The 26150-nt window shown below is 46.0% G+C and overlaps 1 protein-coding gene across 1 annotated transcript in view; it reads right to left on the reverse strand.

Annotated features, from left to right (window-relative positions):
• mgat5 (alpha-1,6-mannosylglycoprotein 6-beta-N-acetylglucosaminyltransferase) overlaps nt 1-26150 on the reverse strand; it is a 53953-nt gene that overhangs the window by 1137 nt on the left and 26666 nt on the right. The window contains exons 7-16 of the mRNA XM_031852341.1: nt 24976-25137; nt 23779-23948; nt 23111-23245; nt 19523-19656; nt 14657-14790; nt 6179-6328; nt 1539-1685; nt 1333-1449; nt 434-508; nt 36-193 (exon numbers count right to left, since the gene is read on the reverse strand). Coding sequence (XP_031708201.1) covers nt 36-193; nt 434-508; nt 1333-1449; nt 1539-1685; nt 6179-6328; nt 14657-14790; nt 19523-19656; nt 23111-23245; nt 23779-23948; nt 24976-25137 — 1382 coding nt within the window. The remainder of the gene's footprint in view (nt 1-35; nt 194-433; nt 509-1332; nt 1450-1538; nt 1686-6178; nt 6329-14656; nt 14791-19522; nt 19657-23110; nt 23246-23778; nt 23949-24975; nt 25138-26150) is intronic.

The following is a 26150-nucleotide window of genomic DNA, read 5'->3' on the forward strand; positions in this document are numbered from 1 at the left end:
GTCTAAACGTGTAAACGTGTGTGTGAGTGTCCCACCTGGCCAGGTCCTTGTCCTTGTTGAGGTGTTGGAAGAAGGACGGCTCACAGACGAGCTGCTCCTCCTGGCACACCTGTTTGCAGGTGCGTCCCGGCTCGGCCAACTTCACCTGCAGGGTGCTGAGTGGGGGCCACATCACCTGGCCGTGGCAGAAGTCCTGTACAACACAACATGGAGTCACACTACTGGACGTGCAGCACGAGCTGCAGCACAGTCGAGACTTAAAACCATTCCATCTCGTATGACGGAGATAATGAAACCATTAACGTGCATGAATATTACAAATCCTGACGACAAAGACGATAACAAATCATGATACTGACAAAGACGATAACAGCTAGTTGTTGGTTTTTTTCTGCGTTTTACTGAGTGCTCTTCTCCAGTGTTCACTCATTACCTGGTTCTCAATGAAGCCGTTGACTCTCTGCAGCATCCCCTCACAGGTGAACTCATAAGGCAGGTAGGGCTCAATCTGATCGCACAAACACAAGACAGACTGATCAGAGAAGTGTGTGTGTGTGTGTGTGAGAGAGAGAGAGAGCATGGTGAAACATCAGCCCGCTGTCTGCCGCCCTTTAGAGTCCCATCGACCTCCACGGACTCTGATTTAGGGAAACTTCAAACTGGGAGGACCAACAACCGAAGCCTTTGTTGTGGCACTAAGTCACTCGCATGCTTTCTCCATGTCTTTGTGAGGAGGGGGAGGGAAGATGAGGAGGGGAAGGGAAGATGAGGAGGGGAGCCGAGCCGGAGCCTGGTAGGCTCCAACTTGCCACGGATCACAGAACATATGAGGATCCGCGGGCTCGTCCAGTGAACAAGGCCATTGTTCCGAGTCGCTCGGCGGAACACGACACGAGGTCCCGGGCCCTTTAAATATGCATGGGCCTGGACGGGAAGACGGAACCGGATCTCTCTCTCTCTCTCTCTCTCCTGTACTTTAGCTCTGCCTCTGGACATTTTTTTATCATATTTTGATACTTAATTAAACACTTCAGACTTCCCGGTTTTAGCTTCTTAACTGAGGATTTGCGGCTTTTCATCGTCTTACTGAGAGACTAAAGTGAATATCTTTGGGTTTGAGGAAATGGTGACGGCAGCTTTTTGACATTTTATACACCAAACGATCACTCCAGAAAGTTATCTGCAGACTCATTGATAGTGCAGACGGTCATTAGTTGCAGGTCCATTGCAGTATAGGTACTGTATACATCTGGCTAGCCTCACATGTACCTCTAACATGACATCATTTCTATCACAACGCAGACATTTCATGAGGAAGACCTTTATGTTTACCTTCTGGCTGAGGATGGAGTGGATGGCCGCCTCCACCTCCACAGGGTTCTCGATGTCCACCGTCCACACATGGGGCTGGCCGATGTACAACTCAGCATACGGGTGTTGAGAGGTCAGCTGCAGACAACAACAACAATGAGAGAGAGAAGAGGTTAGAAGTCACATCCTGAGCAGCAGAGTAAAAGACACCTGTGAGCTCCTCTCACCTCTCTCATGGTGGGTTTTCCCTTGAAGAAGTCCGTGTTCTTGCTGCTCTTCGCTGGGCTGAATTTGGGGTTGAGGAAAGCGCAGCCGTTGGCGATGGCCTCCAGGGGGGCGGGACCCTCGTAGGGGAAGGACAGACCCACGAACAACTGCAGTGGAGAGAGGAAATATGGAGATTAGCCTCCACCAGACAGTTTGATAAAAGTTAGAAAAGCCCACCGGCCGTGTTGAGGAGTTTCTGATGTCTGCTGATAGCAGCAGTTAGCCCTCGTTGAAACAAAACCTGTTATCAGCACAAAATACAGCAGAGGCAGCACATTGTCTCTAGAAAACAAGGGAGGAAACACAAGCAGGATAATGTGAGGACACTAATGATTATTCCTCTCAGGGGGCGCTGGATGTTTGGTGAGGAGGGAGTACCGAGGACACTTTGCAGATGCAAACACGCTGTCTGAGCAGCCCGATGGGACGGACCGCTTTAATACATCACCACCTGCAGCCCCTCGTCACCAGTTGCACACGTCTACCACTTGTGACCGTTGATATTGTGAAGCAAGACGAGGCAATATTAAAAAGGAAATGAAGCACAAGCATTAAAGGATGTTTGTCTTAAAAACAAAAGTCAGGTATGAACCAGCTTCTGCTTGCTGTAATCATCAATGGAGTTACTCCCCCCATCACGAACTTGGAAGCATGTTAGGGAGGGATGTTTTCAAAATGGCTCTTCGCCGTGTCAACTTATTGTAAGATTTTGAAAAGCCGCCCGCACACTTCACAGTTAATACTGTACTTCTGAAGAACAAGCGGGGGCTCTATTAACAAGTTCACTCCTCCCGGATGGGGAGAGCAAATATTTGCAGGGCAGCTTGTCCACATGAGCGTGGGACCGGGGCGGGGGGGGGCGAGGGGTTGTGTGACGGTGGCCATAGGCCAATGGCTTGTTTGCTGGAGGGCTACAATGGCTAGTCTGTGTGTGTGTGTGTGTGTGTGTGTGTGTGTGTGTGTGTGTGTGTGTGTGTGTGTCGGATACACTCGAATAATCAGACCTGGCTTGTTAATTTATGCTCCTTTAACTCACTTATGTGTGGACTTACTCAAACGTTTCTGTTTAGCCGAGCAGAGTTCTGCCAACAGGTGGCAGCAAAGCTCACTACTTCTTCTGTGTGTGTGTGTGTGTGTGTGTGTGTGTGTGCAAAACCTCCTCAATGGGAAGGAGGAGGGGGGGACGGAGGAGAAGCAGTGATGTAGGAGAAAGGACTGGTGCCTGGGTCTACTCTGTGACTGTTGAAGATTGAAAACGAGGAATCGATAAGAATCCTTTCCTTCATCTGAAAGCTCCTCGTTAGTGCGCATTAAAGCAGTTTTGGGTCCCCAACGTGCACCACAAGGCTTAGTGCCGAATGACATCCGGCTTGTAAGATCCGAGCCGTAGCTCTATTGATTTGTCCTTGCCCGTACAAACGTCCTGCCTGAGTGGACACTCGTATCCCGACCCACTGACAACCGCAAGCGCTGTAACTTCATCCACATCTGTAGTGAAGCGAGGAAGGGCTGCTAACTATATTGATGTCATATAGATATTGTTATTTTAAACTAGAGGTCTTAGGTCTTGGATATGCTAATATGGCATAAGTGTTGTCTTTTCCTAGTTTTAAAGGCTGCATTACAGTAAAGTGAAGTCATTTTCTGAATTTACCAGCCTGTTCTATCTTTTTACCCACTTTGTCACTTTATCCAAAATCTCATCATGTAAGTATTTTGTGAAAGCACCAATGCTCAGCCCTACAATATGGATATCGACGTATTTGTTAAAAAGTATTGATTTTCTCGGTTATTACTCAGCTTTACAAAGATAGACGAGCAGTTATCTACCGCAGCAACTAAACAGACAAACAAAGAGCTCAAAATAACTCACTCAAAAGGTGACGAACTGCCACAGTGACGTCTTCAGTAGCTCGCACAAGCTGACGAGGATCACACCATCTATACCTGTGACTCGCTCACTGTGCAAATATCAGTTTATATTTGAGTTTTTCACACAAACAATGATCACATAAAGAAGTTGAATGACCCAGAGCGCTAATGAGGCTGCCGTGGGGAGTGTTAGTTTCCTCCTGTGCAGAATGAGGAAGGAGCCGTCACTTTAACTTCTACTTTGCCTCACACACACACATCTGTAGTTGATGTATAATGTGGTGGGTGTGAGGAGGAGGACAATAAGAAACGGAGACAGTCGGTACTCGCAACGGAAGAGAAGCGACGTCAGAAGAAAGTAAAAACATGCGACGTGACGCTCTAAAGGTTTGCCCCACTCTTCAGCGGTTTGATCATTGACAATGTTTGACAAAGCAGCGTGTCGAGAGTTTATTTCAGGAAATTCAGTTTGGGGGAAGATCAAAAGGTCAGATGCCAACAACAAAACCCTCTTCTTCTTCTTCTTCTTCTTCACAGAAGCGCCTCTGCACTGCTTTCACAATCCGCTCTGTCAATAGCTAAACCCTGCGAGGCCAATTAGCTCAGGCAGTCTGACTGCAGGCAACAGTGAGCGCGTTGAAAGCCGGGCCTACACCGCCTCCCGTTCTCCCGTGGCTAAACTGTTGGGCTTTCGTGGGAATTAATTGGCCGTTCCCCCCCTTTTTGGGGTTTTCCACGCAGAACCTGCGCGCAATGAGAGGATGTGGGAGTTTATGCGGTGAGAGTTAACCTGCAATCCAGCACATCTGAGATCGTGTGAGTGTTGCTCCCCTTTAGTCTTCAGCAAGTTCTTTTCAACACTTCACTGATCTGCTCCACTGCTGAATACACCTTAGCTTTCCTCCGTCAGCGCCTCCGACATCACCAAGTCCTCGGTTGTACAGCCAGGCGTAGCATGTTGAGAATCTTTTCGCCACAAAAAAGGGGTTTAAATCTCACTCCGTCATTTTCTCTTGAACCGTCTGAACTGTGATCTGTGGCTCTTTTGAACTTGGGAATGTCTGATGTCTGCCTCTCCTCTCCTCTGATGAGAAGGCATCTGGTTTCAGAGGCGAAAGAAATCGAAGCTCCCTCTCACTGCCGACTGGAGCCAAAAGACAGACTCCATCTTTCAAAGCCAGCAGTAACGATGGTTTTCACCTTCAGCAGACATTGCTGGCAGTTTTTTTTTTTTTTTGAAGACCATGTCATTTTAATTTCATTCCCCCTACGGCAACGGGCAGCTCCATAAAAGTTAATGAAATTCACTCCCCACAGTAGTAACCTAGCGATAGCTCCAAGGCCGAGGAGCACATCATTAACCAACTGCATTAGTTTGTAGTGTTACAGGTTGATGAGCGACATTTGTTGTGCAGTATTTCCTCACTGTTTGGAAGCCGGTCTTGGACGCTATCAGCTAAAGATAGCAACTTCATTCTTAATTGGATTTGGGGAGCCCTAGCTAGCTATACCCAAGAAGGCCTTACGTTAGCTTGTCATACTCATACAACATGGACTAACTAGTTCTACACTGCAATACTAAAACAATGTGGTTGCTTTGTTTCCAATTGTTCTATGTGGATCATCAAGTTTTGCCTCGAGTGTGCAGTTTTAGCCTCGGTGTTTTAGCACCATATCCTGGAGCCCTTTAGGGTTCTAGCATTCAAATGAGACATGGTGAAGCCTTAAAAAGTTAGCTAGAGACAGAACTTTCAACCAGCTTATGGAGATAATGCTAGCTTAATTAGCTAGCTTGCTACAGCTGCTACAAATGGCTAGCGTCAGCTGGAAAAATCAACGGTTGTCTGCTAAATTATGAGGAATTTTGAGTGGGTTTTCAGGCGTTAATTACAACTACATAAGTTTGCATTACTTGTTTTGTTTCTGTTCTAATAGCTTCAGAGTTAAGAAGTAAAGGATTCATACCAGAGAGTCTTACGTCAGTTCGAGGTGACATGCTCTCCGCATAACAAAGCTATTTTGTGTGAAACAGCTCGACACACATTCAGTGACCGTGCAAAGTGTCTCGCCGAGAGCTCGCTCCGTGCTGTACAACCCCGGCCTGACTTCGGTCTCTGTGGCTTTGTGGATAAGAGCGGTTTGAGTGGTGAGAGGAGGAGACAAGTCCTGACGTGAATGGAGAAGTGCTTCTGTGGAAGGACTGAGACAAACTACAACCTGCCTCTTTCAGAAGAAGGCCTCCAGTCACACAAAGACAGTCTTTTCTCCAAACAACATCCAACGTCTCTTTAATCTAAGTTGAACTTTTTACTCTTATTCACTTGCACTTAAATGTGCTTCAGTTATTACTTACTCTTTGTATTTAGACATAAGTGGGTCGATAGGCCTTATGTTACTCAACATTGCCTTTTGTAAATCTGTTATATCTGAGCAATCCCCACTTTTTCATTCAAAAAAAGTGTCTCACACAGTGATTACCATCACAGGAACGTTCAGAGCAGGTTTTTATGCCCTTTGCACTGACAAACAGGCCGTGGTTTGTGAAGAGATACAGCGTTTCCTTAATATTCTGCAGGTTAGCTGGGCCACAGTTCCAGGGAAAAGCGTGGGAGTCGGTTTGTGGCTTTCTCGGCCGTCTAATAAGCACCGTACCCTGACACTGTTATTTCCCCGAGGGGCCATTTTTTTTTTCTCCCGGGCGAGATAATTTACTGCTGGGTGGTCTCACCTTGGATTCTCGGAGGAGGAACTGCAGGTCTCGGCCACTCAGGATGCCGTGGTTCTTGACGTAGCTCGGGAGGTGCACGGTGCTGGTGCCGTGCACGGTGCCGTGGACCTCCATGTAGCTGTGGATGATGTCGAGGTATTTCTTTTTGTCCTGGAACAGACGGGGAGAAACATTCAGGTTTTTTTTATTAAAAGAGGTCCACAAACCAAAATCCTCCAGGAAACCACAGTGGAGTCCTGGAGTGAACCATTCTGGATTACATTTTTTTGAGAGGGGATCAGGATCATTACTTTTGTTATATGGCCCGGTGAACTTTTGTTCGAGCTACCTGACTGATCATCTGGCCACAAAGGTAGGCGGAGCTAAAAATAGCCCTGTACGAGGAGCATCGGTGCACACGATACCCTGCTGTTGTTTAAAGTCTACCTGATCCGTCAGAAAGGTCCGATTCCTTTAAACCAAAAGTCAAGTCCAACGCTACCCTGCTGACAATCAATCTGTTTAAATTATATCCGCCGTGGCAAAAACCCAGTGAGGTCGAAAGTGATCATCTTTTTTTTAAACTATTTTTATGCTCACAAAATAGATGTTTTTAATAGTATATCTCTTTCTGCCAAACAGTGCGCTTTCATCTTCGAGGGCACCTTCAATGTTCGCCAGACTTGACTGCAGCGGTTGCACTTTGCCTCTGCATTCTCACGTGTTTGCAGGATTAAGAATTCTGTCCGGGTGGTGACCGTCCAGCCGGCACTGAGGCAGAAATGCAAATGATATAGAAGATGTTGTAAAGTACTAATAGTGACTCCAGGGTGTTGCGCGAGTTGGGGCTTAAGCAGACCGTGCAGCAAAAATCGTAAAATTTCATAATGGCGTCCCCTAAAAGTGTCGACCGACTTGAAACATCAGGCCAATAGTTTCTTGGACCGGCCTGTGATGTGTTTACTTGAAACCTCTTTTCAGTTTTCCTGGCGATCGCTGTCAAGTTTGGTCGTAGGCGCCCCGCAGGAGCTTCCATTAAAAGGCCTTTGATGGTCCCCACGCTGAGAGTTACAGCAGGCCTTTGATTTTCAAAAACGAGGACATGACTGCCGCACAACCGCGCCAAGTTTGCACACAGAACGTTCACGTGTCTCCTGCCCCAAAACGCAGCGCAAAAACCCGTCCTTTTGAGCCGTAGTGGGGTACGCAGTGGAACCACAGCTCTTCAGGGAGGCAGTGTAGATGAAAGCTGGCCGTTTATTCCACAACGACAGAATGCCTCAAAGGCACCTTTCTCAGTACGTTCTCACACACACACATATACTGGAATATTATCGATTACCAATAATTTCAACACTGACGGGGCAGTAAGGCCATTATTTTTAAAGGCTACCTGTTTCAAACTCACACACAACTCCTACACACGAGCCTTTGAAACTGCCTCATGGACGTGTGTGTGTCTCTATCTCAGTGCTTCCTTTTGGGGCTTAAATTTCAGGTAGCTGCTCATCAGAGTCCCTGGAGGCCCGGCTATCAGATGCCTCCAGCCAGCCTGCTGTAACTAAAGCAGCCTGGTGAGTGAGTGAGTGAGTGAGAGAGTGAGAGAGTGAGACCTAATTAGAAGGTGAAATCACTACCCTGTAATCTTTTCACTCTGGGGAGCTGAGCTAGGATTTATGTGCATGTGTGTGTGTGAGGGGATTTAAAAATGAAGGTTGCAGGTAGGCAGACACACACACTAAACATCTATAGAAGGTGGTGCATGAGATGAGAAAAAGCCAATGAAAAAAGAAGAGCTGAGACGTCCGCACTTAGTGACGGAAAAGAAAAGGATCAGTAAACACTGTTGTTACTGATATGTTTTACATGTTTACCCGTCTGGAAGTGAGGCTAAAAAACACAATAATTCCTTCATGTTAATATTTTTGAATAGTTTAAGATAGTTGTTCCACTTTTACATCAGCTGATGCAAATGTATATGCAAAAAGCGTCTGACACGCACATTTTGAAGTCCACCTCTTGACCTCGTTTCGATTCTGGAGTGAAAACAAACGCATTACTAAAGTAAAGACATTCTAAAGTCTCTTAAGACAGCAGGGTGTGTGTGGTGTGTGTATTATGACCGCTTGAGTGGCTGTCTGTGTGTGTTTATGTGCAGAAGAGGAACATACAGTAGATTGCCGCGACCCTTCCAGGCAGTCGCTGCCGTACACAAAGCTTCACGGTCAGAGGGCATCACTCGCCCGGTGTTCTCTGGAGCATGGTCATGCAGAGGCACACGCACACGCACACTTGTGATGGAATAGAGAACAACCTAGAAACACGTTGAGAGATGTAAAAATCCCAATTGCTGGAAACGCGTGACAGGAATACAGAAGTAGGACAACATGTTGTCATTTTTAGATCTGTTGTGGATTTTCTTTGCAGTTCATTATCCCGTCTTGGCTGTCAGCACACTGTGAAAAGAAGTTACGCGTCAGTAACACTAACTGGTGTGAAGACAGACCGTAAACATCACAGGACAGTTTATTCCCCCTCCGCGTCCTCGGACAGCCCCCGTGGATCCTTGCGTGTCTCCGACCACATGCAACGAGCAATCTGAAACCAGGAAGCGGATCGATTGCGGCAGCCTTGTACGGGAGCACGTGCTCGGGGAAATAGCTGCTTTAGCTGGAGAGGTTGATTGAAGCAGGAGGAGGAGGAGGAGGAGGAGAGTTTTATGACCTTGTAAATCAGAGGGAATTTGTAAACCCCGGCTCGGAGAGGAAACAGGAGAGGCGGTGGCGGCTGCTTGCTGTTGGCAGAGGGATGGGTGTCCAGGGAGGAGAGCTCACAGGCTGACAGACACACAGCCAGGAAATAAAGGTAAAGAAGGTTGCTACCAACAGCTAACTTGCTAATGATCCCCTTTTTATGACTGCTAGCATTACAGCACTCCGTTTATTAACAATAAATGAGTCAGACGTTGCAACAAATGCATGTTAGGTTCACTGTTTGAAACCAGCTGATATCACAGAATAGCTATTCAATGTACCGCAGAGCTAATTAATGAAAGCTCTGTGAATGTCCTTCACAACAGCACCTTTTACTGATTATTATCTTTATTATTTTCACCCTCCCTTCTGTGTAAATATATATATAATAAAGCAACAAGCCTGATTAGCGAGTCTGCAGCAGCCTTTTACTATGAACGTCTCTCTATACGTTTGTTTCGGGGCAGAGCTGCAGGCCTGAGAGCAGATTTTGATGTTTCAGCGCTTTCTCTTGACATGTAGTGATGTCAAGACGCTTCACTGCACATTTCAACGGAAACAATCCACTTGTCCGTCCGCATTCATCCACTTCTGTCTCCCTCGTGTTCATTCCTCATGTTCCTCATCAGCGTAATAGTTTCGGAGTCTACTGCAGTAACCTCAAAAGACGAAAAAGAGCTTTTTGCCTCATTGCAATGCAGACAGATGCACCTGGTTCTATTTATTCAAACTGCCTTTGGACATCAAACGCACCTCTGATCGTCTTCCCATCCGAAATAATATCCAACTGACAGACTCTGGGAGCCCAAAACTGGAAAATTCACTCCACCCATTCTTCAGAGAAAAAAAACACACACACCTCTGCAGTGATGTCATAATGTTGAGCCGGTCAGAAATAACGTTCGTGGTTCATTTCAAGTGTTGTGATTTGCACACGAGTACTCTGAATCATCATCAATTCCATTTCTATCTCAGCAACCGTTTTTCTGAAAACTGACATTTCGAAACATCAAGTATTGCACATTGATCACGTGTGTGTACATAGGCTTATTATGGAAAAACTGTGATGAGTTATACAATGCATTAAAGAGGATGTAGCTGGATTCCAGCTGATACTCGCTGTCTGAGTCCTGTTGAGTTACTGCTGATGAAAACCCAACATTTCCTCATTTTGTTGCTTCAGTATAAAAGAATTCATAGCGTATTAAATGTGTTTTATGGCTGAATTAGCATGGCTTTGTTAGCGGCTATTCTTCAATAAAAATACTCTTCTAATCCTTGTCTTCTGACACTGCAGGGAAGAAGAGTGAGCAGCGAAAAATAACAGGGGACTTTTATTTATAATTTAGGAATTTATAGGAAATGAAGTCGGTTAATCCACCGTTTTACAGCTGCCACTCGTTTTGACCACGAAATATATCCGACCACTATCGACCCATCACAAAAGTCCCATTTAAAAAGACTTCTGACGGACGCACGTGTAAACAAACACCTGAACGGATGCACTTTAAAAACCCATTAGACGGATACCGAGAACCGCCAGGGGAACATGGGTGGTAAGTAGTATCCTGAAGCGCTTGGAGTGCAGTCAGGAGATGTTATTTACCTCAACGCCCTCCCACGCCCCATTACACATAACGGTGTGTATCCTATTGGAGTTTGGTGGCCGGCCAGAGCATGTAGAAAGTAGAGGAGGCGCCCTGTGATCGATGTAATGCGTGTCCCTAATGCGCATACGTGGGCAGCGTAATCATCTCAGTGTAACAGGCCCAGTTAAAGAGAAATAAATTAAAAAACACACATGCAGCAGGTATATTATGATAGATGGGAACACCTGTAACGTCTGTAACCATTAACAACACCTGTAACCATTAAAAGCAGAGGCCATGAGTATTTTTACATATTGTTGCTCTGTCGTAGCTGCTACACTTGATCTTGTTTTTACTTCCCGACGTGCTCTCGCATTTGTTGGTTGCATCCCTCATAAATCTGGATAATTCATTTACTGCTTGTGTGAATGATCAGTGAAGAAAGCGGCGTTGACGTTCATGTCGCTCGTCCTGCTTGTGCTCAATAAATTCGTAGAAGAAGTAGATGGAACAGAACACACTTCGGGGTCGTTCTGAATCAAGACGAGGTCAGCGTGTCCAGATAAGAGAGGGGCAATGACTCATCATGATTCATCATTCCTGGTTACTTATTTGTCAACTAACAGTTTGACTGCTTTTACCTCTTCGATTACTGAGTTTATCGGCCTTTAATGCTTATACTTCAACTGAGACTTCGCACCCTTTCAGGGCTCAGATCCTCACCTTTGAACTACAATAAAACCTTCTTGCAAGTCCCACACCGTTCACACCCACTGCAACTGCTTACAGTGCTTACACGTCAGCTAACACTTCAAATCTGCTTTCGGTTTATACACTTTAAGTGGTTCATTTCTTTCGGGACCCAGCCATCTCAATTTATGACCGACACACAACGGACATTTCAACTCCTTTCAGTGCTTGAATCAACTGAATCTTTGGCTTCTTTCTTTGACCAATTGACACTTCAACTTCGTTCAGCTAGTTGGAAATATCTTGAGCCTAAATCAATAAAACATCCGTGACAGGAGGAGTCGATTCAATAACCGCAATAACATCTCCCCACTCCGATCCAGCAAACGTCAAATTCAGGGTTCTAGCCTGCCACTCCGGACACTTTAACAACACGAGGGGTTGCTTCATCAGATCAGACAAGCGCGGCAACAACTAAAGACGGTTTAATGTTCAACTCAACTCGGTTATCAATCATGATAGGGGGCTGCAACACATTGTTGTGTTTATGAGCCTGCAAGGCTAGGAGTGTGGGACTGTTGCCCTGCTCTGCATACGCCAGCTCGGTGCGTGTGTGTGTGTGTGTGTCCCTGTCAGCTATGTGCGGTTTGTCATTCTTCATCACGTCCTCTGATCTGCGGCTCTCTAACTCCTACTCATTCTCACCTTTCTCCATGCTTCCCTTCTGCCTCGTCAAATGCTTTCTAGCACACTGACAAATACGGACACTGACCGATTTAATGGAGACGTCTTGCACCGATGGGGTGGCTTCTGTAATTCAACCTGCACCAGTTAGAGAGATGTAGATTAAGATATAGAGACAGAGTGACGGAAATATATTTAATACTTCATTTTGTAATATCTGTTTGTAGAGTATGTGTGTGTACAGATGGAGAGAAAAGGCTCTCCCTTGCTCTGCCTTTCCACTCCTCCGACTCCAACTGGGTTGCTATGGAAACGGCTCCTTCAGAGGTGGTCCGGCCATTTTATTTTCGGGTCTCACCGGCAAGATAATGACTTGCCATCCTGGTGCTTCATCCCCAGGATTTCGCCGGTCCCGTTTTATGAATATGAATAATCCCAAATGAGACTGTTTTGTGCTCACGAAAAGGAAACTCCAAAGCATCTGCTACGCGTCACCATCATTGTTTCTCCCTTTGACATCCAGTGGTGCTGGTGTTGATAAAACTAGCCCTTAAAAAAAAGTGTCTGAATGAGAGAATGCGTGTGGGCGGGTGATTACTCAGTCTGCTTCACACACACCGGGTCGCTCCGTACACTGGTGGGATGAGAGCGACCCGAGCACCTCTTCATACTGATCAGGCGGAGAGAGAGGGCCTTTCGACAGGGAGACCATTACCCACATTAACCCCTCCAAATTAAAGGCGCTCGGCTACAGAATACCTTCTGTAACAACGCTGGCTCGGGCTCTCTGATGTGTCCGGGTTTGGTCCACACATTTCAACGTCCAGAGTTTCTGAGTTTACAGCTCAATAAAGGGAAAATAAATAGGAAATTCCGCTTGCGGGTTCCAAAGTCTGTAAAATCTTATCTAGCCTGAAGTTTCTTTTCATTTACTTTATGATGTCTGTAAAGCAGACAATAAAAAAGGCCCACATGTGACGTTATAAACTTTGTTATTAGGATGTAGTACAAGAAGCTTTTTGAAAAAGACAAGAACTGGGTTTTAGGGGGCCGTTATCGAGAGGCTGGCCTTTGCATGTGTTGCTTTAGTGGAGCACTTCCTGTTTGAGTTGCATTGGTTGTCAAGAAAGCACTAATTTTCCATTATTTCTGAATTATTTTTCTTTTAATTTAAGATTAAACTTGTATTGGCTAAAAGTTACATTAAACAACAGCGTAGGTAAAGAAGAGTGGAAGATGGGGGGGCAGGTCCAGTGACGGTATCGGGGCTGAAAGGAGATTTATTTAGATTGCCTCATTTTAAAAAGCTGACTGCGCCTTGCTCAAGTGTTCGTTGGTGAGTCTTCAGATCATTAATTAATTAAACGCACATCCTGAATATGATTCCATTGTGAGAGAAATAGATTTCTTAAAGAGGTTCCCGGTTTCTATTTCAAACAGGGGACGTATCATGTTGAACTGAAGCCTCTCGAGTGCAGAGAAAGAGATCGAGAGCGTTTTAAAAGGACGAAGGAGGGAAGACGGAGGAAGCTCGTTATCAGTCGGCTCCAGAATGGCCCTTTAATTAAAAGCAGGAGGTAATGAACACGCTTGGGAGTCTGATTGGCAACTAATGCCCCTTGCTGTGAGCCGATGCCCCCCCTCCTCGTCTGCCCTTTTAAAGCTAGACTGCTGTGTGTTCTCTGACTCGGTGCTAAAAGCCATAAAGTACAGCAGCTACCTGTGGATTAAAGAAACCGAATACACCTTTGGAGTTGGAGCCTTACAATGTAGCTTTGAAATTCAGATGAATATGTTTTAGATTAACTTCTAAATTTAGACTGTGTTGCTGGTAATGTTTTCCTATTCCACTTGTACTTTCAAACACTTCCTTGTGCTGTTTAAACGGCCTCTGGGTGGATTATTCACTCAGAACAAAGGTTTCAAGTTTGAAAAATGGACGTGTGAGTGAACAAACAAACACTCATCCAAGGGAAAGTTTAGGTGCCCTTGATCCGGATGCTGATCTCCTCTCTGCTCATATGTAAAGCCAATGAGTTTGTGAAGTCAGGTAAAGCCAGGTGGAAGGAATCCTGACTGGCTGACATGACGGTATTTGCAGATCATTTACGGCTTATTCGATCCTACACCTCTTAATCATGCGGCGTCCTCATGTAAGACGGCATTTTTGCGCGGCGCGCACGTCACGCAAAATCAATTCTCTCTCGCAAGCGTCTCTTATCGTTCCACCGAGTTCCTCCGTCAGACGTCTGGAGAAAGAGATCAGTCAGTCGGATCCGGGCCGAACCCGCTCTGAAATGTACGCGGTGTCGGGCAGAAAGCTCATCAAGGCCCAGTAATCCCCAAAGCAGCCCTGGCACGCCAAACAATGAGCAAATCTCTCCAAGTCTGGGAGTCGTCTTTTTTGTGTGTGTCTGGGATACAGTAATCCCTCGGTCTCTGTGCCGCAGTGTGAGCATGCATTTGAATATATTAGAAAAACTTCATGGAGAGGGCGATGAGCTGAATTTGAGCTCCTAAAAGCGGTTTCTACCCGTGAAAGTTTTTACCCAAGGTTGTTCAAAGAATGTCACTGCAGAGTGCGCACCCTGTCTGTCCCTTTCATCTGCAGGTATGTATCCAAGGGTAGATTGTGTGTGTCAGAAGTATTTGAAAAGAGTACAGAATGTGGACGTCTCTGTGGGTGGAAACCTTTGATTCCCGACCTGGTTTGCACTTGTATGACCCGACAAATGTGCGTCGGTGGTATCGCAAATGTTTCGGCCATCAAAGGGCGATAGTACCTTCCAGAAGTTGTCGACCTTGCCGTAGACCAACGACTGGTTCTGCCTCTTGATGTCGTCGATGTGCCGGATGTCGCTGGCATTGAGGTGCTGCTCCACCACGAAGCCCAGGAAGCTGTTGTCTGGGGTGTGAGCTGCAGACAAAAAATAAAGACATGTATAAAAATTCTTGCCTCTCAAGGATTACAAAGACGGAGTTAAAAGCTATCAGACGCCTCATTTAAGTGTCTTTAATACATCTTACACATGTGTGTTTAGCGCTGATCACGGTTCTGAGAGTCGTTCCCTCCGTTCCTTTTTGCCTGTTACTATGGGAACAACCGAGAGGAGCAGGTCAAGTGCGGAGCCCGAAAAGCTGGCAGCTCTTTACCTCACTGCCATCTGCCTCGTAAATGCACTGTGAAGACGAGCACGGGCAGAAAAGATTCAGTTGGGGGAAAAAACACCCTGACATGCTTAATAATCAAATTCAGGAAAAGTGCAGCAGAATGAAACGCCGACCTCGTCACTCACTTGGAGCGAATGAAGCAGGCGGGAGGTGTTCTGGTGCACAGTTGTGGTTTGTGTCAGCACCTGGGGGGAGCTGCTGTGGTCGGGGCTTGTGTTTTTTTTTTTTTGTTTTTTTTAACCACACCGCTATTACTAGAGAGGCAAATTAGGGTCAGTCAGTCAGAGGGAGATGGGATTCGCTTCAGTAAAGTAAATAAAAGAGGGATCAGGAACATGCCGGCATTTAAACTCTGCAAACATCCTCTGGACCGATCCCACCTTATGTGATAATAGAGGATGAATCATGACACTGAAATCTGCTCTATCATGATTCATGATATCATGATAGAGCAGAAACAATGACGTAGTAGTTTGACAAACGCGTTCTTAATCAGGGTGTTGGCTAGAATGTGACATTACTCCCCCAACACACCCCGCTCGACAAAAAAGCCAATGTTTGCTCGCTCCATCTCTCCAGGCAGTTCACACATTTGGCTCCAGCTAAATATCTTTGGCCAAACATAAAACAAGAAAAGAAGAAAAGGAACAGGGAGCAGGAAATGAGCCCGGCACCAGACAAAGCAATAATTGAACAATGGTGAAAATGTGCAGACTAATTTCTCCTCTAACAATTAAAACAATGCACGACCTTGTACTTATCAAATAACTAGTGGAATGTTTGTTAGATGCTCATCACAGTTCTTGTTTTTCATACTTTACATATGAAACTGACACACTTTTCCTCTCAGCGTCCTGACTGGACATGTCCAGTGAGACATATGCTGATGAGCTGTGCAGCTCTTTCTCCGGGCAGAGAGCCGCACTCTCTCTTCTCCACACCGCGTATCCGGTTTTGCCGCACCTCCCGGCATTACAGCGCACAGAGGAACCTTGTACCCGCCGAGCGCTGTTTGTTCGCTTTGCGTCACGTGTGTGTGTGTGTGTGTAGGAGAGCACAGGAATGTGGGGGCAGATGTTATGAAGATATCACCAGATCTGTGCGAGGGGTCGGTGGGGCACAGTGGAGTCTTAACGGCTGCACTAACAAAACCTCGCTGATAAGCGAGATGTGTTTGTGGAGACGGTCCGAGACCCCGGGAGGAGGCGGCACCAACACTAACTGTGTAAACAGGACAGGCACTTAATTAGGGTTCGGCCCTTTTTTAGATGCATTTGGCAACAGATGCCTCGTCTCCCACCAGAGCCGCCACTCAAAATGTCACTCAGTGTGCCGCAGCTTCATTTGCTGTTAGCTGACAAACAGTCGGGGAGGACGGCATCGCCGGGGGGAAGCAGCTGATTTGTCGCTCTCGACGAGCTTGTGAGGAAGTCTGGGTCACTCTGTTGGACTGGGAGTCAATGAAACCTTGAAACCTCGTCAAACATATGCGAGCGCATGCTGGCAACAGAAGTGGCGTTTTCTGTCACCAGCCATCCGGACGAGTTGGCGAGCTTTAAACGTTGAATTGAAACTGTTAACATGTCTGGTTTTGGTTTTTGAGCGTTCACTTGTTAGAATCCAACAGTTCTGCAGAATCGAGACATTTTCAGATAAAGCGGTGTTCCGGTTAAACGAGTGACTGTGTTAACTTGTGACTCTCGGCCAAATGCGTCCATGGTTGTTCGTAGCAACTTCTGAAAACAGTTGGCGTAGATAATAAACACAGATGAGTATGTATTTAACATTGATTGTAGGCTTTCACCAGGACACCTACATGTTCTATTGGACACTAAGAGTCACCAGTTAGCACGGTCACCCGTTAAACCGCAACACTGGCTGCGTCTATGGCTTCTATTAATCGCATTGACTACCATTGGAGTGGTACTTGACTTTCTGTACATGACCACAGATAACGTGGTCTTGCTGGTGTAACGTCACACACTAGGTTTCACCAAATACACGAACACATCTGTAAACTAAATATTTTAGCCACTTGCTAATGCATTGTACCCACTCTCTGATCTCACACGGCTCTAGAATGTCTGTGTTTGGATAACCATCTTTGGTGGTTAATGCCCTTGCATAGCTGACAAGCTGTTGCACTCTGCCTTACTTCCGTTGCCAAACTGCAGACGTCCTCATTGTTTACGCCCTGTCTGTTAGTACAACCTGGCCAAGCTGAGTGGAGGAACCGGAGTGGGGGGAATGTCGGTAACATTCTTAAGGGCAGAATATTTCCTCTGACAGGGTGAGAGGGACCGTTTATGGACTTCCTGTGTGCCCTTTAAGAAGGAGCAGGAAAGTCTCACTGAATCAGCGGTAGAGGTACCTGCACAAGAAAAGACACCAGAGGACTGGGGATTATGTGATTAATGTAGGCCCAACACTTAAAAATGCAGAAACTAACTTCTATACTGCTGGCCACACAGAAAAAGGAAGTAGATTTGTGCTTTTGGACGGTGAGTGAGGCGTGTGAGAGACACAGTGAGGGACACAACAGAGTGAGGGACACAACAGAGAGAGACAACAGGACATCAGCCTACTGATCCCACGCACATTGAAAATAAAGATAGCCTTTCATGAGCGGGTGAGCTAGCGACATTATCAATCAAGCCTTACAGCCGCTATCGGCCCGGGTAGATCTCAGGGGTCAATTACGTAGTTGGCAATGCCTCAAAGATAAATACTATCTGCTGCCATGTCCCACCTCTGACCGGTATTAATCATCATTTCTGTGAGGGATTAAGCATCGAGCTGCGGGGAAACACACGGGGAAACCTGCGGCGGGGGCTTTAAAGAAAGCCGCTTGACCAAAGATGTTCCCTCGGCCACGTGTACCATATATCTCGATGAAAGGACAGATTTGATAAAAAGTCTGGATATATCTGTCGCTAGTCAGGTCCCAGACCAAAGCCCTGTGTTAAAAAGCTTGTTTTTAAGCTGATAAATTACACTTGGCAGGACTTGAATTCATGGTATTGTGACCTACAAGATACTTCTCATATTTGCAATTCAGCTCCCCTGATTATGAATGACTTGTGCTGTGAGACGGAGCAAATTCAGCTAAGACACAGGCATTCAAACACAAACTGTGCACCACAAAACACTCCCTGCTATCCCCCCTCAGAGATAGATTAATGGGGTCAATTTGGCCTCGTCTTGTCTTATTGGCCAGAGGCCACGCACTTCTGACCAAGGATTTATAGAGCGCTGCCTAATTATAACAAATGGACCTGATTTACATGTTACATCTACATTCAGTAGGTGAGTTTTAATGCAAATCAAAGACCAGGGGCTCTACATAGGAAGTTTGAGAACGACGACTCTCAAGCGTGTTCTGGGCGGGAGAGGCTTGGGCGTCTAACCAATGTGGACGTGTCCGAAAACCTCTAACGAGCGTCACCCACTGTAAATCCGAGCTGACAGAAGCACCTGCTCACATTCACAAACCTTTTGTTCAAATATTATTTGTGCACGCTCTGATTACAATCACAAAGCTGAGATATCTACTTCCTCACCCTTGGAGCTATTAACTTCATACTCTTTTAAAGTTGCACGGCACACATGCTGCTCTTTAGACTGAAGGTAAGGTGTGAGGGGGAGGACAATAACAAAAAGCTAGTCTCTCGTGCCTGGAAGCGATGCCAATCTGCGGTTTTAACACTCTACCGAACCACCGTGCACTTGTTTCACCGGCGATATCATCTAACCTCGCGGCTCTTCACTGGATTTCGTGCAAAGGCCCCAATGTGCTGAGAGAAAGACATACCCTATTCAGGGGACAAAGGGCCCATTCAGGTGCCGCGGCATTCTGGGTAGCGCCAGGCCTCACCTCGCAAGCGGAGACCGCGGGGGTAACATTTCACTTTCTCTCCGCTGCGGGGAAAAGGTCAATACCCCAAGGGGGCCGGCTCCCCCCTCTCTTTCTCTCTCCCTTGCTTTACCGCCGCCGTTGACTCCAGTTACAGAGTGATCTTACGGCAGGAGTGACACACACACACAGCAAGAAAACCCCTACGTTCATGATTACAGTGTCTGACCTCGTACTTTCCTTTAATCTGCTCGATCATATTCCATTAGCAACGCGCTGGGTTTTCATTTATGCCTCTTTTCCAACCAAAACATCTCACTCATAGGAGAAAAGAACTGTCACTGTAGACGTAGGAGACAAACAAGGGTGTGATGATGGGAAAAATGATTTATACTGCAAGCAGCAGTGTTTCACTTTTTGGACGGATCAGGGTTCTTTTTGTTTTCTCGACTTGTTGAGTCAGAGGATGAAAAAAAAACAGACAAGTTCTCTTTTAAATCCTGCACTCACGCCGCAGTTGAGCCAATTTTTATATATTTTTTTAACTCCCAGAGCTAAAGCATTCTAGTCCATTTGTGACGTTTGACACTTGTAGTGAGTGCGCATTGGCGTCTGGCCGACTTACGGAACATGGTGTTGAACTGCTGCGGGTTGAGGTTCCACTTCCCCCAGGGCGTCTTGTGGCCCTTGGACTGGGCGTAGTGGGCGTGATTGAACTCGGGCTCCGTACCGAAGGAATCCAGCACCCGCAGCATGCACCTGTGACGTCACACAAAAGAGAAGAGTATTAATGGCCGCTCCACGCCAGTATGACGAGTCGTTTATTTCAATGAAGTTTGCTTTTTGAATCTCGTGAAATCAATGAAACCTGCAAACACCCTTATAAATCATCTCTGTACCCACACACTCAGTGTTGATATTATGGGCTTGAAGAAAAAACTGTTCACACAATTAGAGTGTAGCTGAAGCGAAAGTTGTCCAAGAAATAAGCCTCAAGTTACATCATTTGTTATTTGTATTTGTGTATCAAACAAAAAATGAAATGTTTTTATATCTTTTTCTGTTGTTAATATCAAGATGATGCTGTAGAATAACCGTACGAGACCTCATACAAACGGTTACTTTGATGTTTAAAAGATAAACAGAACGTTGCCCAGACAAATATCAGTCAACCTGACCCGGACAGGAGAAGGAGGGCATGACACGATGACAGGTCCAGGTGTGTTTTGTATTGGTTCAATCAAAGGGATTTGATCGGCAGAAGTGGAAAGGCTTTTTGTTTTTTTGGTTGGAAGATTGTCAAAGAAACAAAGAGAATGCATCTTTTCTATTGTGTTTCCATTCATAATGAACAGCCTGCAGCTATGATTTCAATTTTTATTCATATGTGGTATTATTGTATGTAAGGTAATCCCATGTGGAATGGAGCATTTTATTGGTATAAAACAAAACAAAAATCCTATTTAGCATTTTTGTCGTATTAATGTTGAAGGAATGTCATTTGAGCTATAACTAAATACACCGTACCAATGTCTTAAATGTCTTTCATAATGTGTGCAGAGACACAAAAACATTGTTTATTAGACACAAAATCAAAACAGCGCCTCGACTGTCAGACAGAGAGACGGTGAAGTCCTGTCCTGTGGACGAGTGACACTGTGAATGAACAACATGGCTGACACAAAGGTCACAGCATTAAGTGGACCACAGCCAGGAGAGGGACCCGCTCGCTCATGACCTTAAACTCCTTTGCGCTGCATTCACTCACTCGCTCATTGTTACTCACTTCTCTTTTCTAGACGCCGGTCGGACCACGTGTGGTCGGCCGTGTCCTTCATTATCTATGTTTTTAACAATTAAGAAGAGAAACGGAAGGAAGGAAAGCTAACATCAATCTGTCCCTCCATCTCACGCTATTAATCCCAATTTGTCCACTTATGTTTCTCCTACAAAATCCTAGAATGATGACCCTATTTATAGGCCATCTTGAGCTGAAGAAAAGTATTTAATTGTGGCTGAATACAATTAAGTTGAGTTAAAATACTCGTTAATCTTAATGTAATCGTAGGAAACTAGCTAAAAACTCCCCCCCTCTTTTAGTGATCACCCAGACAGCTGCACAGCAGCTGTCTGGGTGATCTGGGAAAGGCCCTGGCAGAGAGCTGGGAAACACATCCACCGTTCGGCAACTTTAGACTGAAAGCAGAACAACAACAACAACAACAAGCCATCTCCACTAGCTCCGGAGAAAAAAACAACCAAAAAGCAACCCTCATCTGTCCCCGGTAGATGTGGACGCTGTGATGCGGCAGGAGGCTGAGGCTGCGCGAGCTCACCAAGTTACACTCGATGCGACATCACGATCCAGCTGTGCAGAGTGGGGATGTTGTCGTCAAAGTTTTTTTACGGTAATGCGATTCACCTAAAGTGATCCCACATGCATAATGTATAACAACAGCCGTCGTAAATTATAACTTTCTCTCCCGCCGCGTGAAACGAGCAATAAATAAAACGGGCCCGTATTGGTGATTAGGCAACACTGATATCAGTTGGGAGTTTGTGTTTCATGCGAGACTACCTGGAGGTTTGTTTTATGTCGGCAAAGCCCCGAGGCTAAACAACAGCTGCACGATAAACAGACATGTGAATTAATTATGTGTCTTTTAACAACTGAGTTTGGTTAAATATAAAACTTCAGATAGACACTGTAATATGTGATATAAATATAACAGTATAATAATGAAATAAATGTCATTATTTTAATAATCCTGCTAATAACATCTGATTGTTCAGTTACTCTTGGATGACATGTCCTCTTCGTGAACCAAAATTATTAATGGACAATGTGTTCCACTTAATAGACTTTTACCTGATTTATAACTGTTATCAAGCAATAAATAATATCTGCTAAACGTTTGATAAGTTTTAAACATGTTTGAGTCATTTGAAGTGACTGTTCCTGAACCAAAAGCCTGCAGCAACATGAGCGACAAACATTAGCATGTCTGGCTAACTAGACACTACGGTCCTAGCATAACTTCCAAGGCCACGCCGTAGCATTTTAACTGGCTCTATTTTTTTTGCCAAAACTGTTATATCGGCTTTTTCATCCCACTGTGTGGTTTGCAAACTCCCAGGATCTCCGAAGCAAGTTGTTGTCTTGTCTCCCGACACTGAGGATGAACAGTGGCATGACTCACACCCCCATATGCCCACCAGAGTAACACATACAGACTGTGTTGTGTCAAAAAAAAACTAAAATGAAGAGAGTTGATGAAATCAAACTTGTGGTCACACGCCCCTGATGACTAACTTGTTGTTTGTCGAGTTTCGTTTCTCCATCATTGACACCAAATATAGAACTGGTCCTGCACGCTGGCACATTTCCTGCAGCCTCTCTGATGCAGATGAGAGCGCGGCGCCCGACTCGGTTATTGGATGAAGGGATTAAATTAAATACAACAACAGGGCAACATTGGCTGAGAGCGGAGCGGTATGAAACACAGAGATATGGCGCTGTAAGACGGATAGCCAGGAGACCGGGGCGATAACAACACACATTAATCACAAGTGGGGGGCTGACAGACTTTGGTTGCTTCGGCACTGCAAACCCGGAGAATAAACCAAGAAAAAGGAGACCAATAAAGATAGCATTTATTGCTTGCAGGGACTTTGGGTCTGATATGCAAACAAATCCGACGTGTTCTGTGATCTGGGGGAACAGCATCTGGACCTTACATGACGCCTGAGGCTGAATCAATTTCCTCAGGGGCACAAAAGGGAGCGGATGCAGTTGTTATGTCGCAGACAAACAAAACCTGGTGACAAGCAGGAGGAACCAGGGGGGCCATTAGAGGCCCCCAGACTTATTGTTCCCTCTCTTTTCCTGTCAGTCGGCGCTGATGAGAGCTTGTTCCAAAAAAAACAAAAAAAACAACCAGAAGGCCTCATCAACAGTCCTCAGCGGAGCAATCAGGAAGAGAATGGAGTCAAAAACGTTGCAATAAGACAGACAACCACCGCGGCCTTCTGGGAAATTGCGGGAATGTTTGAGCAGAAAATAGACCCTTTTATCCTGGCAAGTGTGTCGACACAACGCCCCTTTTGCATGTGTGAGGGAAGCTGTATTGGAAAGCCAGTCAGTGGGACAGAGACGATGCATGTTGAGCAAAACCCCTCTGGAAGTATTTTTCCCCGATGTCGATGTACTTACTGGTAGTGGACCCAGGAAGGTCCCAGCGTCTTCTTGAACTGGGTGAGGCCCACGATGTCGATGTAGATGAGCTCCACCACCTTGTCGCCCTGGGTCGGGCAGCTGGACTTGTTCCCCATGACCTTGCGCATGATCCTGGGGGGGGGGGGGGGGGGGTGGGGATAAAAATTACTTTTCTCCTCCATCCAGATACGTAAATACTATGAACATTTTGGATACAATATTTAAGAACTAAACAACGCATAAACAACAAAAGAACCTCAAGACCAGTTGAGTTGTAACACAGTTTGTAGTTGCCCAACAGTCGTTATCTACCTGGAAAAACCAACAGCAATGGTTTGACAAATGAAAATGGCAGCCTCATTTGTTTACTCTCAGTCAAATAACCTTAAGCAAATACTGCGCAATTGTTGGTTTACCTAAATGTAAAAAAAAACATGGTAACACGATGTTTACACGACATGCTTTACCTTACGGTCTGTTCACTAAGGGCTGCGTCGGCGTGAAAGAAAACATTTTCTATATCTGACCTGAAGCATCTGTTGTGCAGACGAACATCTGGATACACAACAATCATAAGTATTATTGGCTCAGGCTGTTTGGCTTGGAAAAGTAAGCCCGTGACAGGCAACATGTAAAGAACATTGTAGCACTCGGTGGGTACTGACTCTTTGAGCTCGGCCAGGGAGGCTGAGATGCGGACGTCGTGGCCCAGCAGGTACAGCGTGGTGATGAGGTCACTCCACTGGACCAGCTCGCCCAACGGGCCGCCGCTGAAGGCGTTCTCCGCTATTTTGAAGCCTGACTCCTTGGTCAGCAGGCCCAAGTGCACCAGGATCTGATGGAAGGAGGGGGAAAAGTGAGGAATTAAACTACAGTTGCAGTTAGAGATGAGGTTGTTTTTCGTTGAGCGTGAATGTATCATGTAAGGGAGCTAAAAGAGATCGGTGTCATCTGAAAACCTTTAATTCCCTACACAGATTGTTGTTGAAAAAACAATGTAGGAAATGCCTACAGAAAAATGTTCCGACAAATAATTCAAAGACACCCCGCTGGATTCGCATTAGAAAAGATTTAAACGCCGGTGTGTAAGAAGCATATTTATCATAGTAGGGGACTGTGAGTGTGCGGTCAGGTGCACAGTGCACACCAAATACATCTGCAACAAACACGAACAACACAGGGGAGGGGGAACACAGTGTTCCACAGCGGGAGCAGGAAGTAATAGCCGGCTTTGTTTGAAGTGGCCGACGCATTTTTCATTGTTGACAGTCGGCCCCCGGCCCCAGAGCGGCACACTAGTCCAGGATTAATATGTGCGGATTATTATCCGAAAGAGATTAGCGCCTGAAATAAAAAGACCTGGCTTTGAAAGCACTCGCAGAGAAAAGCACACTTTTGTTTAATTAACAACCGAATTGTAGAACTTGTAGGGACAAACTGAGTGTAAGGGAGGAGAGGCGAGATACCGCGGATAGACAAGATGACGGTTCTCGCCTCTTGTCCTCTCCGCTTTGTTTAAGGGGATGCTGCTCTGCATCGGCACCGAGGTGCCGCGGGAGATGCGATGTGAATTATTCACGAGGCCAAGTGGAGCGCGCGGAGTGCATTATTCAGTGCCGGGAGCCGCTACCGGCTTGGGACGCTATGGAATATCCGTGTCAGTCCTTTTCCCACCGCCATCACTTGGCTGAGCAGAAGTGGTCCGGTCCACAAGTGTGGATAAAGTGTGTGTGTGTGTGTGTGTGTGTGTGTGTGTGTGTGTACACCTTCAACAGGCTGACAGCTTTCCTCTCATCTTTAGGAGGATATACATTTGAGCGAACTACTTTATCGATATCCAGTCATGATATCGACATGCCCACCTTCTTCCTCCGTCGCCTGGCCAGGTTCTGCTTGGAGGCCAGCGAGCGGATGGCGCTGACCCACGGCTCGGCCATGCGCTTGATCCTCAGCATCATCCAGCGGAACTCCTCGCGCTGGGACATCACGCGGTACAGCTCCTCGAAACTGGTCTGGACCTCCGCCTGCACACGCGGACACAACGACAAACAGTGGTATTAAGGGAAACAATGCAAACCGCCTAACTCTTATATTTTACCACCTTGGATTGGCAGATGGAAGCAGGGACTGTTTATAGATAAATGGGCGGGTGAATGAACGCTGAAGGTTTGATATTTTGCACAATTTGTCAGCCTCTGTGTCCTATTTGTCTAAGAAACCCGTCTATAATCATTGCAGCTGGAGTTCAAGTCATTGCGTTGAGGTGATAATAACCACGTTAAGCTGTCAGAGACGACTGCAGAGGAAATTGTTTATAGAGGGAGCATGTTTGCGATCTCTCCTGAGAGCAAGGCATCAAAGTAACCTTCATATAGTGAGTCTGAAGAGATAAAACTGTGGATTTCAGAAAGGAGTGGTATTCATGGAGACGGAACAACAAATACTGAAGCATTCAGAGCGCAAAGCCCTCTGTGTTACCAGCAAACATGAGCTCTGCTGTGGAGGCTGAAAGGAGTGAACAAAGCAGTTATATGATACAGTTTATAGCTCATATAAGTAAGAAGGCTTTATAGAGGAGGAGACAAGGAGAGGAGAGTAAACAGGGGGAAGAGAGGAGACAAGAGAGAAGAGAGGAGAGGAGACAGGGAGAGGAAAGGAGAGGAAACGGAGAGAGGAGAGGAGAGGAGACAAGAAGAGGTAAGGAGAGTAAACAGGGAGAAGAGAGGAGAGGAAACGGGGAGAGGAGAGGAGACAAGGAGAGGTAAGGAGAGTAAACAGGGAGGAGACAAGGAGAGCTAAGGAGAGTAAACAGGGAGACGAGAGGAGACGAGATGAGAGGAGACAGGGAGAGGTAAGGAGAGCAAACAGGGAGAGGAGAGGAGACAAGGAGAGGTAAGGAGAGCAAACAGGGAGAGGAGAGGAGAGGAGACAAGGAGAGGTAAGGAGAGCAAACAAGGAGAGGAGAGGAGACAGGGAGAGGTAAGGAGAGCAAACAGGGAGAGGAGAGGAGACAGGGAGAGGTAAGGAGAGTAAACAG

The sequence above is a fragment of the Anarrhichthys ocellatus genome, unplaced genomic scaffold (assembly GCF_004355925.1).
Source record: "Anarrhichthys ocellatus isolate YVR2014 unplaced genomic scaffold, GSC_Weel_1.0 scaffold12, whole genome shotgun sequence".
Lineage (NCBI taxonomy): Eukaryota > Metazoa > Chordata > Actinopteri > Perciformes > Anarhichadidae > Anarrhichthys > Anarrhichthys ocellatus.